Raw genomic sequence first — 17,732 nt, 5'->3', positions numbered from 1 at the left:
TGGGTTCTGGTGTATTAAACCCCATTTGTTGGTAAAGATTGTTCATCGGAATAGAAAAATCGAATTCCTGTTTATTTTATGTCTTGGGGAGGAAATCGTTTTAAAACGATGCTATGGCATATTTCCGCAAGACGAGAGATTATTTAAATTAGGTTTAGCTGGAATTAAATATTGTTTGCTGGGATATTACAAGAAGCTTATGTTAGGTTGCTTGCTCTTAAATACAACTCGCTGATTTGATTGTGTGCCTTGAGGTATTTTTATTTGCGGGTATAATATCCTAAGAAATAATAATTGATTTGAATTTGAGTATAAGGCAATTTAAGGGGGAAGTTTGAATTTTTTTTTTTTGGGTCCACAAATTTCTAATAATCATCAAAATGTTTGAAAGAAAAGTGATAAAATTAATTTGTGAATTCATTGAAAACCATGGGAAGTCATATTTGAATTATTAATGGTCGAGTTTAAAAATGAGAATTGATTTATTTTGAAGTTTAAATGTCCCAATAATTTAAAAATTACCCAATTGGAGAAAGTGAAATCCATTCGTTTTTATAAATCACTTGTTTTCGATCTAAGGTTTTTCTATAGAAATATTCCAATTTAAAAAAAAAAACAACCCTTATTTACATTTTTGCTTTAAAATGTTCAAAAATTTAAAACAGAATAATGTTTAAGAAATATGAAGGAAGAATAAACAGATCTGCAATTATAATCGGAACTGTAGCCAAATAGACGTGCCTTCAATACAGGTTTCTAAAAGAAACATTTATATCTGCAAAGTTTTTAAGAGGTTCCAAAATAGCTTGATACCTGTTTCCGTCCCTATGTAATCTTGAATCATTTTAAATCGGTCACATTTTGTAGATTTCTCAGTCTTGACAGTTTGTACCATTTTCATAAATGTCACAATATCTATAAGGGCTACCACCTACTAGACAACTAAGCCGGCGGCAACTTTAAATTGTACATTCGTTTCCCGACAACTATAAGCTACTTTTAGTGGTTTTCCATCGCCAACCAACCAGAAGTTTTTCCTTAAAAAAAAAGAAGGCAATACGGATGTCAAAACAGAGGCTAAATCATTTAGGGGAATATACATAATTGTCAATTTAAATAACATGTCAGCTGTTAAATTGAATTAAAAATATTGCTGCAGTCCAAAATATTTGAATACATTTTGTGTTTAAATTTTGCTACCGCCAGATAAAAAATGCAAATGACAAGAGACTTACTTATATTTATGACAAATGTCAAAATTGATGGGCATTTTGTATTATTTTACAAATTGAGTCTAAAGTTACAGTTCTGCGTTTAAGTAAAACCAAGTTTAGACTTTTAATAAATGTCATAAACGTCAGACTATCTTAAGGCCTTCCATCCACTAAGTAACTTGGTGATTTAGTGAAAATTGCTCAAACTAGTTTGAAAAACTTTTTTGTTGGAAAGTCTAAGCAGTTTTAGTGGATTGTCATCACTCAGCCCGTAATTTTTTGGTGCAGGGAGTTTTATTTTGCAAAAATAGAGAAACCAACAATTCTGTTTGTCATAATGAATTAAGGTGTGAATGTGACTTTTATATTTAACATAATTAAATGTCACTTTGAAAGAAGCAAAGTCATTTGGTAAGAAATAATTTTCACTTTAAAAAGCTGTCAGCCAGAATCATATGTGTTTTTATAAATTTTGTTTGTGAAGACATTTATGTGCGTGCGGTTCGAAAGTTGTAAAAATATATTTGAGTTTGAGTTTCGTTCAGGACAGAAAAAACACAAATTATATTCATGACAGATGTCAAAATGGCTGTATGAGGATTCCAAACATTTTTCTTCTCAGAAATTTTTGGAAAAAACTGACAACTGGAGATCTTTGTATCAATTTTAAAAATTTCTGAGGGCACTGATTTACTTAGATGGAACTGGCCTATTATATGAATATGAGAAACTAAACCATTCCGTAGGAACACCTGAGGTCAACAAGACGCAGACGAAACTAGAATTTGTAAACGAGACTAGCAGAATTCTGGTCGGATATTGGGGCATAGAAACTTTCAGGAAGTATTTTCTAGGGAGAACATTTTCGAGTGTTTGATGTCCCACTGGAAAATCAGTATACCTAAGATAGTAGGAAGCATTATCTGGTGGCAAACTTGAAGAAAAAACTCATATGAATTTCAGGATGTTAACACATATTTTTTATATAATTAGCTATACATAATATCTGAAGGGTTCATTACTACCCTTATCATTTTGAAACAAAGTGCGAGTGTGTAAAAAAAGAATGATTTAAGAGGTTATACCGGATTATAAATGGGCTTTAAGTTTTGGATATAAAAATGATAGGGAAATACAAAGTTGTTCAAAGCATTCCACATTCTTAATGTGTGGCTAAAAAACAAATCTCTATGCCTTAAACATGTTTAATCTTTATGAAGTTGAACAAAAACAAAATCTTTGAAATGTTTAATTTATAAAAAAAGGTATGAGTTTCAATAAAACAAAAAAATCTCTCTCCATTTAATGATTACAAAATGTGCAATTTTAAACACAATGTCAAAACCTATATGAGCAGATTGTAGGTACCTTTTAAAGTTGATATGATTGTTAAACAATCCCTGAAGTGATGCTCTTGAGAAGACAAAACTCTAACAGGTTTTTAACAACACAATAATTTTCAATTTTCATATTGTCGTTTTATTTTTTTTTACGAGCTTTACAAAAAGTCAAGCCATCATCTCAATTGAGATTTACTTGTAAAAATGATGAATCACCTGAATTGCACCGTTTATCAAAACGAATTGCCCTCAAACAACATGGTAATAACTGCAATACTGACCGCAATGCAGCATGGAATACCATGGCTGGCCATGGGGCAGCAGCGTCAGCAACACACAGCTCCCAAAGCACTTCAACTCCATCCTTTTCGAAGTTCGAAGAATGAACGATGATGGTAGAAAAGCCCCTCTTTATATAGATGCGGAAGGTTTTATTTATTATACCTTACATACTACATATAGAATGAGGAGTTATCTTTGGGTGAGGATAGAGGTGCATATTGCAAGGATGTCCTTTACCAATCGGGTCCTCCATGGTGTTGATGCTCAACTCTCTCAATTCATATGCAACATCATACAGCAGCCCTTTTGTACAACAGAAGTGCTCCAAAATATTCACCATCATGGATGCGGCTGTGTCCTTTTGCCTCCATCAGACCCAGACTCCAAGAATTTTCATCATTGAAATGCGGCACGTTGCGATGTCCCCTCGTTATGCACATTTTATTTGCGGCTTTTGTTATGCCCACAGAACATTTTCCCAGGACAACACCAAAGGGCTCTTTGTTGGACGATGCGATGGGTGTTTGGGAGTGAAGTGTTAAGTGTCTGGTTGCCGTCCGGTGCGAGGGCCGATGGCGCTTGCATTCCATCAGGATAAAAGTGTCGGGACGCGTTTTTCAATTCAGTTCCAATTCAAAACAAAATTCAAAAAACAAATGAAATTACTCCGGGAGGATACATTTTTGATGGTTTTCTTTTCTGAAACGCGATGGTGGATATGAAAATGTTCAGCTACGAGTATATATAGAGAGTATACTGAGAGATAGATATCATTTGAGTGTACTGTGTCCCTTTTGTTAGGCTGTATGATGGTCTTCTCAGTTCCTTTTGTTGTTTTCATTTGATGCTCTGTCTGGAACTGCAGTTTTTTGGTGGAAAATTTCTCGCTAAAATCAAATTGACAACCGCGAATGCAAATCATTTTCAGGGAAATCTCACTTCATTCAAAAACAAAAATAAGAATGGAAATGTCCTTCCAGCTGAATTTAGTGCCGTTGTTGATGCACAATATAAGACCAGTGATGATCTTGTCTGCTCTGATGATGATGATGATGATAACTTGGAATGGTGACAACAATCAACCATTGTGTTCCTTTTGATGATTTGAAAGGCTCGGGAAAAAAAAAACTAAGAAAAAAGGACGAAAAACTTATCTGTAAATGAAAATAGAAAAATGTGCAGCCAAGTGATATGATATGTGTGAAGTGTGATTGCATAGATGAATTATTGCACTCCATCAGGAAACTGGAAATGATTCATTGTTATGCATTTTGTAGTCATCATCATTATGGTCGTGTATTTTGAAGAGTAGAAGAGATATGCCTATTTTTCAAGGACCTTTGATCATAGAAGTCAATTGTTCTCTATTAACTTTAGAAATGAGAATTAACGTCACAACGAATATTTTTTTGTTTTTGGTTTATTTTGAGGAAAAAGGGTATACAGTTGTTAGCAAACTGCACACAAATCAAATTTCTCCTACACGCACTTCATCTTCTAAGTCCATACAAAAAATTACTGTAATGTAAATAATAATAAGGTTGTAATCTCCAATAAAAATCCACTTTACAGACGTGTAAGTTTTCGAAGCAGTTTTTTTGTTTCAATAAAATGTTTGGTTATTTATTGTGTAAATTTATAATCCTTATCTTTTTATATTTTCAGTATCTTTATCTTTAAGAAAAATCTTTACAAAAAGTTAAAGAAATGGTGTTTATATTATTCTCAAATGGAAAAAACAATATAAAAGTAATTGTTTTGTTTTGCTAACACATGCTTCTTCTTTCTTCTTCGTTTCCGGCTGCTTGTAGCAGTACTTATACTCCTGCCGGAGCATAGAGCGGCAACCAGTTCCTTCCATCCCTCTCTATTCCTAGCACGATACCTCAGCTGGGACCACGTCTCCAAGTTTTGGGACCGAGCTCCCTTCATGACAGATGATCTCCATGTCTATCTTCGCCTTCCAGGCCGGGGATTCCATTGAAAGCACTGCTTGGCTATGTTGTCGTTTGGCTTACTCAATGTATGGCCAATCCAGCGCCACTTTTTCTGCGCGATGTCAACATCCACTTTTGTTTGCCCAATCCTGAGCCACAGTTCATCGTAAGATATGGTTTGTGGCCACCGGATGTTCAGGATGTTATGTAGACAGCGATTGACAAAAGTTTGCAACGTTCTCGAGATGTTGGCAGAGCACTTCCACGTTTAGCAGGCATATAGCAGCACGGATTTTACGTTGGACTCCAACAACTTTACCTTAGTACGGAGCGTTATTTTCCTGGAGTTCCACACTCTAGAAAGCATTCCGAATGCACTACTGGATTTATCTATTCTATTGGTGACATCCAATTCCGTTTCACCATCGGGTGCCAAATAGCTTCCCCAGATAGTTGAACTGGGTGACCTCTTATTCTACTGCCACTTGTCTCACAATAACCTGTTTGTTGTTGGTTTCGACTGGTGTGCATTTATTGTGCAAAACGAAACACCTTGCGTTGTTGTAAGACTCTTTTATTATCGCAAAAAAGGGTTGCAAACATGAGGTAAAGCACCGATTGGTACTCCTACAATTGTTCAAGAGTAATTCGCAAGGTGTGGTCGAAACATGTCAAAAACTGCATGTTAAAGGTGTTATTGTATTTTAAAGTAAAAAAATTGTGGCGAAATTATAAAAATGTAATGTCAAAAGTTTTTTGAACAAACCAAACAATTTAAGCTTCCATGGTTTTTTGAGTAGTTAAATTTGCTAAAATAAGGAGTTAGCGGACTAAATTTTAAATAATTAAGTTTGGCTAGAATATAAACTTGCATCTTGTTTTTCTTCTAACATTTTTAATTTGCAATAGTTTCGTTTTTGTAGCTACAACCGTTGATTCGTTATTCACAATTTCGTTATAAAAAACTGAATTTAGCGAACGGTCATACGAAAATAATTAGTGATACCTAAAAAAAGTGAAATAAGGGCTTCCCCTCAGAATTAGAGATAGTGAGATGGAAATGTATTTATACCTTTCTTTGGTGTTCATAACATTGTGTAAAAAGTCCAATGGCTTAACACCTTTATCAAAATTGTCAAGCATAAAATTTGCTAAAATGCTTGTCTCAATGTTTTTCCATACGCTCAACCGTTTCAGAGATAGATGCCAAAAAGAGTTCAACCCCTTACCATTTTTTTATTAAATTGTTATTGAAAAAAATAAAGTTTTTGTACAAAACAAACATTTTGGCTTTAAAATATCTAAGCTTTTAACTAATTGAGTAATCTTCCACCGAAAAAAATAGCATTGCTTCAGTGTATATTTTCTGTTTTCAAGAACAAGAATGGTCGAGAAGTGATTTGGAACCCTTTTATTTATTATTAATTCAATTTCAGAAAATTGCAGAGTCGTACTCATTTTGAGCAATCTCTCTCCGAAACTGTTGATAATTATTCATACAAACATTTTTGCAAATTTTAGGTTTGACAATTTTGGTAAGCGTGTTAGTTGCATGGTACCTACAGACACGAAGATGATCACAAAAAGTGTTTTTTACGACATTTGACGACCTTTAACTTACGAGGTGGACACGAGATCTTATGAACACTAAAAAAAAAGTATAAGCACATTTACTTATTTTCTCTCATTCCGAGGTAGACCCCTTTTTCGCCTAATTTCACTGGACTTTGATTGCTTTTATTGATCGCTAAGTGAAGCAAATTAAAAAGAGGATTTTTGTACTTTTTTTTTTAACAAATCCAAATTTTGTTTCTCAAACAATATTAAAAAATTCAACTTTTCAAAAGTGCGTTTCTAAACTATTCAATAAAATGAAAATTCAACCAAAAACATTTACAGAAATTTGCTTATGTAGCTCGACTAATTTTTTTTTGCTGGCCAATATTCCGTTAACACAAGACAAAAATTCTACTTTTCGGAGCCATAACTCCAACGCGCTTAAAATTAGAGAGAATTTCAGAAATTTCTTGTAAGAAAAAAACTCAATTTTTTTTGGAAATTGAAAATATATTTTATAAAGGTATATTTAAAAAAGCGATTTTTGTAGTTTCTTCAGACAATGAAATTGAAAATTGTTCTATTCTAAAGTTTTCTAAAAATATCAACGTCAAGTTTATTTTATTTTGTATAAAATGGTCGTATCTTTAATAGAAAATCGTGAATTTCCATCCACCAAGTCCTATAAGTCACTGTAGAGTAAATTTTAAAATTTTAAGTTTATCGGATAATTGCTTTCTTAATACAAATGTAAGCAAAATTGAAAAACGTCGTTTCAAGGACAACAATATTTAAAATTAATGTTTTAGCTGATGGGAAATTTCCAGTAAAAAGCGGTCAGTTTTTCAAAAACTGCCATTAGAAAAATAGTTGAGATTCGCTCTTGAAATTTGTACAGAATATATTTTTTTTTTAAATTTATTATTAGACTCTGCGGTTTTCATAGTAAAATTTACTTCTGGTTTGCATTTATTAATACAAAAAATGAGCTTTAACTATCCACTCTAATTTAAAATCTGGTATTTTGTAACTGCATGCTCCAATTTCCAAATAGTTTCACTGTTTTAATTTTAACAGTTTTTCTTATTTATTATTCATGAAAATGGTTGTTTTTTGTGCCCAGGTAAAAAAAAAGAACCAGGTAAAAGCATAAACAATATTCATATTTTTTTAAACAAAATTCTTGAGATTAATTAAAAAATCAAGAAAAACGCTGCAGAACTTTCACCAACCAATTTAACTTTTTTAATAAAAATCTCGCCAAAATAAAAAAAAACTCCTTCCTTAAAAGTTTTATCAAAATATGCATTGCGTTAAAAAATAAACCTCTCAAAAAAAATGGGGGGAAAAACAATCAGAATCTCTCCTATTAATGCAAGAAAATACTTCGACAACAATACATCCTTTTTTTATCATATTCATTTATACCTACCGCATAGCATCAGAATGGAGAAAGGATAACTTTTTCAATTATCAACCATTTTCCATTTTAACTTTTCCCACTTAACTGAAAATATACATACAAACATAAGTCGGAGGAAACTCTTTAAATTGAAATAACAAAAACAATAAAATAACAAATAAAAAAAAGATGGAAGAAGTGAAAATTGTTTTTGATATTAAAATGTTTTCCATTGTTAAATCACAAACAAAATGTCTGTGAGACAAAAATATAAATTGAATAATCATAAGAACAATGAAAAGTTGAAAGATATACATATATAGTATAGTATATATAAATAATTCAAATAACACAACGCACAGGCATAAGGTTACTCTAAAAAGGATATTCCTACCAACCATAAAGGACATCCCTACTATACAATTCATCCTTGTCTGTTTTCTATGAGTCTATTTTCTCCTTTCTCCTCAAATTCTCAATGAATGCGGAGAGAATTTCAATTCAGGATACGTATTTCACCAGACTGAATGCTTATTGTCCTTTTTCCATATCATTCATTGATAATAAGAACCATTCGGTTGTAATAAATTTGCGTAACTAATTTTGTCTGCAAAGAATTATGTCACAATTCCATCGATCATCCTGGAATCATCATCATTAGCAAAACGAAAAAAAAAGGAATTCTGATTCGTATAATTTGACGCAATTGGTTTGATATGATTTTTTGATCAATTGTCGACGTTTTTTTCATGTGGCGTGATGATGATGATGATGAGGTGATGGACATTTAAAAAAGTTAAATATACGAGAAAATAAAGAGAAAACGGTTACCACATTGGTCACGCACGAATGATTGAATGAATTCATTCAAAAAAATTAAATCAATCGATCAAAATGTTAATTATTATTCTAGAGGTGTGAATTTCATTCCCAATTTATTTTTTGATCGAAGAGATGCATCAGTCTGAAAATATAGTTATATTTAAAATATACACAATATAATGTAACTAAAGGTCTCTTTTAGTCACACGTCGAGGATAACTCGGAAATAATTTGGTACTCTATGATTAGGTCAGTAACGTATTTAGTAATGTATGTTTTTCACCAAAGTGCCATATGGAGAGCGAACTATTACATTGACAGATCTGAACGCTATTTTAGAAAAACATTACTATTTATTACTAAAAAACTTACTTTTGCGATATCTTATCTTGAGAAAAATTAAACTGATTTCATTTAATACTTCAAACTCATTTTACAAGTGTCAAGTTGTTATAGTTGTTAGTTCTAGACAAAATTTAAATATTTGTTTCAATAAAACATTAGATTTTCAAAAACAAAATATTTTAACTAATTTTTTTAACAAAGGAAAATTGCCGTTCTTATATTCAGTGTTTATAAGTTTATTTACCAAGATAATTTTAAATTGGTGTCATGTGTATTTAGGTGGTCAAAATAATGTAGGACCAAATTCTGTATTTCAAATTTTTGCTTGTTCAAAAATGTTGATAATGTGGAAAAGTAAGCACATATTTATAAATATTAAAATACAACATTTTAGGAATTATGTCAAGTTCTAACCATACTTTAACAAAATATTTAAGACCATAGCAAAGATTAATATTCTTTAAATGAACGTTTTGTGGCAAGAATTTTTTGATATTTTAAAAAGGTATTAGATTTCAAGTCTTAAGTAAATTTTTCTTGTGACATATTGCACTTATTTTACAAGTTTCAGATGTATAAAGTTTTGAACTCGAGATATTAATCAATCAAAATCATAATACCACAACGGTATAGGGAGCCCTTACACCTTAAATAATTGGGTCCATTGAGTTCAAGTTTGGAAATTCAGGTTTTAAGCAGATTCACGTTAAGCATTTTTTAACTTCCAATATGAAGTAATTCTAATAGTTCCTATAAGTCAAATCGAAAATTTTGAAATTCTTACTTAAAAATTCCCTACAATCTAAATAAAAGATTTTTAGAGAGATGTATGTGCGCATGGTTGTACGTACGCTCGTAAGTCGGTACGTTTGTACGCATTGATTTTCAACTTTAATATTTTTTTTAATAAATTAAGGATATTGGCTTCGAACTAATTTCATGTCATACACAATTTAATTTTCAGCATTCAGTAAAATGTTGGGAAAATCGAATTGACAGTTTGTGTTTACAAACAAAATAAAAACCTTTAAAAAATTATAGCAAATATTCAGCCCTATCATGAATTGGATAGTAATCAGAAATGGTTACGAATCCCGAAAAACTGTATCATAAAATCCGTTCGTAATGCAAAATTCTATGAGATTTTCCACTACTAACGGATTTTATGATACATTTTTTGGGATTCGTAAAAATTTCAGATTACGATGGAATTCATGATAGGGCTGATAATCTTTTTTTCAAATGTAGAAAATATTCGATTCAAACTAATTTCATCTTATAGAAAATATTTTTTATTATATTCAATCAAATGTTTGTAAAACCAGTCCGTTTTTCATAAAAATTAAAAAAGAAGCTGGGGTCTGTAGATTTGTCTTGCTAAAAAGTTTTTAAGTTTTCATGGTGGGTTAAAAAAGTTGTCAGTTGAACTATTCTTAAAAATTCAAAATTACTAACAATATTTTTCATATAAAGAAATAGTTTAGTTTAAAAATCTAGTTTTGTTAAATAGATTATTAATCGAAAACAAATGTTTACCAATTTTAGTAGCATTTCTTAGATTTTAACAAATTGGTTGAATGAAATTAATTTGAGAGATATCAAGAACCGAACATCGATTTTTACCAAATTTAATTATTTGTAAAAAACAATATTATCTGTGAAATAAAAAAAAAATTGAAGACAATATTTTTAATTTTTGAAAATCTATTTGAGTCATTGTTAAAATTTTACCAAGTTTTAATATTGTTTTTTTTTGTGAGGTCTTTACATTTTGAAAAAAAAATGTCAATTCGATTTTTCTCAAAATTTTACTAAATGTTGAAAACAATATTTTTTAAAATATAAAGTTAGCTTAAAGATAATGTCTCAAAGTTTTGAAAAGATATTTGACTCTAAGATCGATTGTTACCAACTTTTATTAAGTTTTTTGTTCAGGTTCTTATATTTTGTAAAAAAAAACTGTCAGTTTGATTTTTTTAAAAATTGTTCTGAATATTGTAAACAATATTTCTTAAAAGTTGAAACTAGTTGGAAGCAATAATATTAAATTTTTAAAAAGATATTTTAGTTTTAAATTAATACATTTTATTAAATTTTTACCAACTTTGAGTTATGTTTTTTAGGTTTTTATTTTTTTATTTTTTACAAAAATACTGTCAATTCAATTTTTCTCAAAGTTTTATCAAATGTTAAAAACGTTATTTACCGTTACACAAAGCTGTTTTGCAAATAAAATCATTTTGTATTCGTAAGATTTTCGAGGTAACACATTTTTTTTTTAGTTTTTTTTTGATTTATAAAAAAACCGTCGATTGGATTTTTTTTCCAAAAATATATTGATTTGGTACCATAAAAATAGTATAAAATTTAATTCAACTCTCTAACGTCATTGGTAAAAAAAACACCTAAGCAATTCTCTTGAAAGCCCTTTCTGCATCGTTCTGCATTATTATCTGTGTAACACAATTTATTTGAAGTCGATATCTTTTCTGGTTCTTGAGCTATGGAGGACGAAAAAAACGTCGAGAACGTGCGAACGTTTTATATCGACTCTAGGGACCTTGAAACGTAGAGAAATGTCAAAATTTTCAATTTGACAAATCGGACCCATTGCACCCATTGATAAAAATTGGTGTTCGATTCACGTTATCTCGTGAAAGTGCTGACTTAAAAATGATTTCACTATGTGCGAAGCTTTGTTAGAAAAATCCATTTTGTATTTCTTTATATAAGAAATAAAACTTTCAACAAATGCTACTAAAATTTGTTTTCGACAAGAGTTTTCGTTAAATAAATAGATTTTGAAAAAAAAAATTGTCAACTTTTTCAAGAATACAAAAACTTACAAAAACAACAAGAAACTGATAAGAAATGGTTTTTGACTCACGTATTAGGAGAACAAAAAAATACACAAAATATTGTAATTAATATTTTACTAAAGTTTTAATGGGATGGGATGTAATCAATGTGGGTCGCACCCCGGCCTCTTCTTTTCATTTTATTTAATGATAAATAAAAAAAGTTGTTATTAAAAAATATAAAATTCGAATTTCTTAAAAACTAACTGTGCTTACTTTCAATATTAGAAATATATGCTTCATAAATAAATACTTTTGCTTCACTGGGGTATCCGCTTTAGAACCGTTTTTTTTTTTTTTAAAGTTGTCTCAAAAACTAATGAACCTATTAAAATAACATTTTTTCTCCGGACAATCCCTTATTTTGTTTACGTTATATTTGATGATTAAAGATTACTTTAGATTTTTTTTTAAATATTTAAGTTATGTTTTCAATACGTATTTATATATTTTAACTAAATTCAAATGTAAAACATGTATTTATAAACTCTAAATAATTGCATACCAACAATATTTCTGAAAACCAGTATTTTCACCCGCTCTCATGTGCTTCATTTTGAATGTTGGTATACATTTTTAGTTAGAAATAAATATTGGTTTCTAAAGTCGCCCTTACAAATAATTTGAGAATGTTGTCTTCTTTATTTAAGTGCATGTATTTTATTTATTTAAAAATGGGATAATTTTTTGAATGGTTTAAATTGTTTGTAATAAAGTAATGAATGACTTAAAAGTTTGTATACAATTGAAATTACATATTTATTGTCTTCATCATTGAATTAATTACATTTCTTGGTTAAGAAAAATGGATCTAAGTTTTGGCAGTAAAATAGAACCAAGATTTAAAAATAATTCTACGAAACAAAATAAAAATTGCCTGATCGTTTTCAAGCATCACTCTTAGAAAATAAAAATATACACATTTTTATAAAAAGTTAAATAGTGCACCAAGGCTCGTTTCACACTACACGGTTTTGACCGAAAGGAAAAAACCAGACAGCATAAACCGAAGCAATGGTTAATTACACATTATACGATTTTAACCGTACGATAAAACACGATATACCCAAGGTTCCTGTGCTTAGTATTCTTTTTCAGTGGCTGATCGAACTCTGCCGCACGAATAAAATCATATGATGTGAAAACATACATTTCGTCACGTATGCCGCTAAGCTTATCGCACCGTCCGGCTACCGTATACTTAGCGGCAGTAGACGGTTGCTGCACGGCGCGGCACAGAGCCGACATTTTGCCGTGACCGTATAATATGAAAGCGTAAAAGCCCTTCTTTGCGCCTCTAAAAACATGTCGCTGTCCGGTTTTTTGCCGTACGGTCAAAACCGTGTAGTGTGAAATGAGTTTTACTATTTTAAACTTCCCATAGGAATTGTAATGGGTCCGATTTCTTAAATTTAAAATTTTAACATTTCTCGATTTTTCAAGATAACTAAAGTCGATTTTTAGAAAGATATCTCTGCGTGCGTGTATACGTACGTTCGTACGTCCGTACGTCGCGTCCATAGCTCAAGAATCAGAACAGATATCGAAACTTGAAAATTTTAAAATGATTAAGTTTGACAGCACTTTCTAAAATGCAAATGGTGTTTCGATGTTTCTTATGAAGTGCAAGTGAGATAGTTTGATTTGTGGTTAAACAATAAAGAACTGAATAGTTCATAAGAATATGCTTCCTACTCCATGTGAATTTTTTTTTTTAATTTGATTAAAACAAAACTATATTTTTTGTACACAAACATAATATAAACAGACCATATTTTTAGCGTTATCTGTAAACCCAACTCCTCCACTCAGGTTTCTTCACAAATTTTGAATCGACTCCGAACCAAGGCCGGAACCAAGTCGAATCAAGCTCATGTCAACTCAATTCAGTTAAATAAAGAATTGAGACGAGCTTCAAGCTCGCTTCAACACCACATGTTAATGTAGAAATCTACGAACAAACTCCCTTCTTAAAGTTTTGGTTTTATGTCAAAGCTACAATTATTAAATGAGCTTTTTTGATAGAATCGCAATTTTCAGATGTTTACCACTTCTTGAAAATTGTCCATTTTATTAGTTTTAAGTTTTGATATTTGCAAAACTTTCTTCTATTTGTGTTTTTTTTTATTATTATTCTGACAAGTCATCTTTCAGTTGTACCAATTTTTTAAGACTGGCTACTACCGATGGGTTTTCTTGGGAATTTTCTACTATACTATTTATAGAATGCCAAAAAACACGGCTATTATTTTACCACATCCACGAATAACACCGTAATCAAAAGTTGTTACGAATACCGATAAACTATCATCAACGAGGTGAAAAATGTAGGAAAAATATCATGTAAATTCTTATTACAACAAAATTCAATGATAGATTTTTGTTTTGGGATTCAAACAATTTTTAAACATGTTTGTTTTTAATGTGTGGCACAAAAATTGCTACAAAACACACAAATTTGGTAGAAATAAAATTGCCACAACGTAACGTATACATAAACGTCATTCATCATCAAGGCCATCATTAAGATGGCGTCGTAATACCGCTCCATTCAAAATATACATAAAGGAAAATTTATGTTCTTCGTGATTTTATGTGAGAATTTTCAGGAATGTTCTTGGGAAGTCTTCTTGTTTAGCCGGAGAACAGTGCCAATAATTGTGTTCTTGAGTTATAAGAAAATGTTTAAGTATGTTTTATATATTGAAGTAACAAGTCAAAAACCAAAACGTTTGTCATTAACCTTGTTTTTGTCATAACAACCTAATTAACGACTAAAGTTCCGAATTCCATTCAAATATCTTCACTATTTTTATTTGAAATAAAATTGACCCTTTTTCAATGCTGTATTGACTTTCTTTTTAATTTTCCATGATCTCGTCATGGAAATTTAAATATATCGATTGTTATAGTATCGTATAGGTACTTAAGTTTTATAATTTCTATTTTTAAAAATATCAAACACAATTTCAAAATACAAACAGGACTTCATTTTGTCCCCTTTTAATTAGTTTAAGTGTTTTTCAGTTTATTGTACCACAATAATCATTTTAATCATAACTAACCGGAAAATTAAGATGTTTTTTTGGCTGCCATCAGCTACAAAAAACTTATAATCGATATAAAAACAAAATAATTCAAAATAAGTTTACCCTACCATATTAGATAAGCTGCCGAAACCTTTACTCGTATACTTCTAAACTTGTTCCCCTTTTTTTCAATTTCTCTGAAGCTGAAGCACAACTCACCAACAGATGATAGAACCTTACTAAAAAAAAAAAACATTTTCAATCCAAATCATTCCCAAAACAAGCCTGAGGCTTAAATGAGTGCGTACATATAGAAAACAAAATGTTTTGCCCAAAAACTTTGTCGGACGGATATCCTGATATGAAAATTATACAGGACAGGACGATAGCTCGCTTGGCTTGACGCTCGGTCGGTGGTACCATCATCCTCCTCCCTATATATAAACCTTCCAAATACTAAACTACCAGCCATCACCCACACTCACGCTCAACTCAACTTAACTCGAGTCAAAATTTAGCAACACAATAATTACAGGACAATAGAAATTTGCAAGTGTTTTCCACTCTCATTTTGCGAGGATGTAGAAAAGTTTTTGGGATCCACCCCCATTCCCTTTAGTTTTTGGTCCACGCGCGTCCATTCGTTCTTCTCATCATTTTCAGCCAGCGTTATGGTCGTTTGTATATGTACATATTACGAGTATAGGATGCTGCGTTGTATATTTTCGTAATCGTTTTTCGTTAAATTATCCTTCGAAACGGTACGGTACGGTACCGTGGACTTAGGAATCTGCTGCTGACAGATACGAGAAAAGGCGGGAATTGTTCCCAAAGCTGTTTGTGAATTATTACTGGGTGTTATACTGTATACAGGATAATTCTCCTGAATAAGAACCATCATCCAGGGACCCACCACCACTGCTCTGATACACAACCATGTTAGAGAAGCTGGAGGAGTTTGGAAAATTATAACTTTCAAATATATGTACCTACCCCAAAAACACTACTGGGCTCATGCAGAGTTTATCCTTAAACAACTTAAGGGTATATTTCTCTTGGTTGGTGGTGAAGACCGACGAGGACGACGGCCAGAGCGGCCGGCGGCGGCGGGTTGATGGGGTGGAGATTAAATTTCAGATATTTTAAGTGGATTGTAATTCTTGTTGTTGTTGTTCCAATGCATGTGATTTGAGTGTGAAGAATACGCAATAATCAAATCCTTGCTGTTTATGGTCCTTAAGGAATATTAACATTAGCTTGCGATAATTTTGTTGGTATTGGAATAAAGGAGCTATATAGCGAAGTTCAAGTAGGCATTGAAAATGCATTTTACAATCTTTTATTTTGTTCGAATTAACCGCACAGAGTCACGTGCCACAATTCATTCCATCTATAAGAGGCAGGATATTAATTCCGGTCATTGATTTTGTTTATTTCAGCGGCGATGTGGAGGCGGCGATAAGATTAATGATTATGAGGCAAAATTACGTCTGTTTTTGATTGAAATTAATTATTTGAGTGAGATTAGGAAAATTTATATAAGGAAAAGGGAGTTTTGGGTTCAAGAATGAGGCAAATATGGAGCAATAAATGTTGCAAATGTTTTTAAGGGCAGAGTGACTTGTCAAATTTGTTGAACCTTAATTCATGTATTTTTTACATTTATGAATTTCTAATTTTACTTTTTTTTTATCTTTTTCCAGGTCAAAATATGGTTTCAAAATCGTCGCATGAAATGGAGAAACTCCAAGGAACGAGAACTGCTTGCAAACGGCGGATCACGGGATCAAACTCTTCCAAACAAAAACAACCCCAACCCTGATTTGTCAGATGCCAAATGTGATCGAGCATCTTCGGCTTCACCACCTCCTATGTCACCGGAAAACTTATCACCTGGCATCGCACAACCGAGACCGCATTCAAATGCTGGCTCGAGCGAGGCGATTCCATCACCACCCCCTCTAAATAGTGTTGCCGGCGGTGGAAGTGGTGGCGGCGGGAAATTTTCTCAAAATCTACAACTTTCTCCTCCGCCCTTATCTAAGGTTCAATCAATGAATCATGATCAATCACCGGTGGCAGTGGCGTCTGCTGCCGTAGCTGCGGTAGCCGTTTGTGATTTTCAAGCAAAATTCAATGCGGAAATGCAAAAACATCTTTCAATGGATCGGAAATTCAAATTCGAACCCTCCGATGTCCAGCAGCAACATCAGCAGCACCAGCAACAACAAGCGCAACACCAGCATCAACAACAACAACAACAACAGAGGCAAAGAATGATTAGTGGTCTTTATGAAGGAGCTGCTGCTGCAGCCGCAGCAGCCAATCGAAACAATGCATTGGGTCTGAATCAGCATTTTCAAAATACGGAATTTATGAAAATGTACTACGATGATTATGATTCAAATTCGGACAGTGACGAAGAAATCAGTGTGACGTGACGGAATTGAATGCATTTACCTAATTTCAAAATAATTCATTACTTTGTAAATAAAATTTTAGGTTAAGAGACATAAAAAATTTGATTATTTATTAAAAACGGCACTAAGTTCACTTAGCGAACTTTTTCAAAAACAGAAAATAAAAACACTGTTTTTCTTAGGTTATATGTAATTTGTTTTTAATTTGACACAAAAAATGAAAATACAGCGAATGTAATTTATTTATTAATTTATTTTGTTTTATTTTGTAATTTGTGTTTTTTTAGAATGTAAGTTATTTATTGTAATATTTATTAAAACACACATGAATTTAAAAAATAAAACTATAAATAAATTTAAGTGTATTACACATTAAAAAAAAGTTATGTTTTTTATGCAACGTGACTTTTCAAATAATTTTGTTTAATATCGACGATTTTAAAAATCTTCCCACTGCGTTGTCAATATTACAGTAGTATGAAATTTTTACAAACGAAGCAAGCTATGTTTAGTTTTGGTAGAGTTG

The 17,732-nt window shown here is 31.6% G+C and overlaps 1 protein-coding gene across 1 annotated transcript in view; it reads left to right on the top strand.

The window, feature by feature from the left end:
* Nucleotides 1-17,514, top strand: part of LOC129948174 (homeobox protein B-H2) — a 48,898-nt gene extending 31,384 nt beyond the window's left edge. Inside the window, exon 5 of the mRNA XM_056059054.1 lies at nt 16,490-17,514. Coding sequence (XP_055915029.1) covers nt 16,490-17,227 — 738 coding nt within the window. The 3' untranslated portion in view covers nt 17,228-17,514. The remainder of the gene's footprint in view (nt 1-16,489) is intronic.
* The last annotated feature ends 218 nt before the right edge of the window (nt 17,515-17,732 follow it).

The sequence above is a fragment of the Eupeodes corollae genome, chromosome 2, assembly GCF_945859685.1.
Source record: "Eupeodes corollae chromosome 2, idEupCoro1.1, whole genome shotgun sequence".
NCBI classification, from domain to species: Eukaryota; Metazoa; Arthropoda; class Insecta; order Diptera; family Syrphidae; genus Eupeodes; species Eupeodes corollae.
The sequence above is the reverse complement of the archived record's forward strand: the minus strand, read 5'-3'. Positions and strand labels throughout refer to the sequence as shown.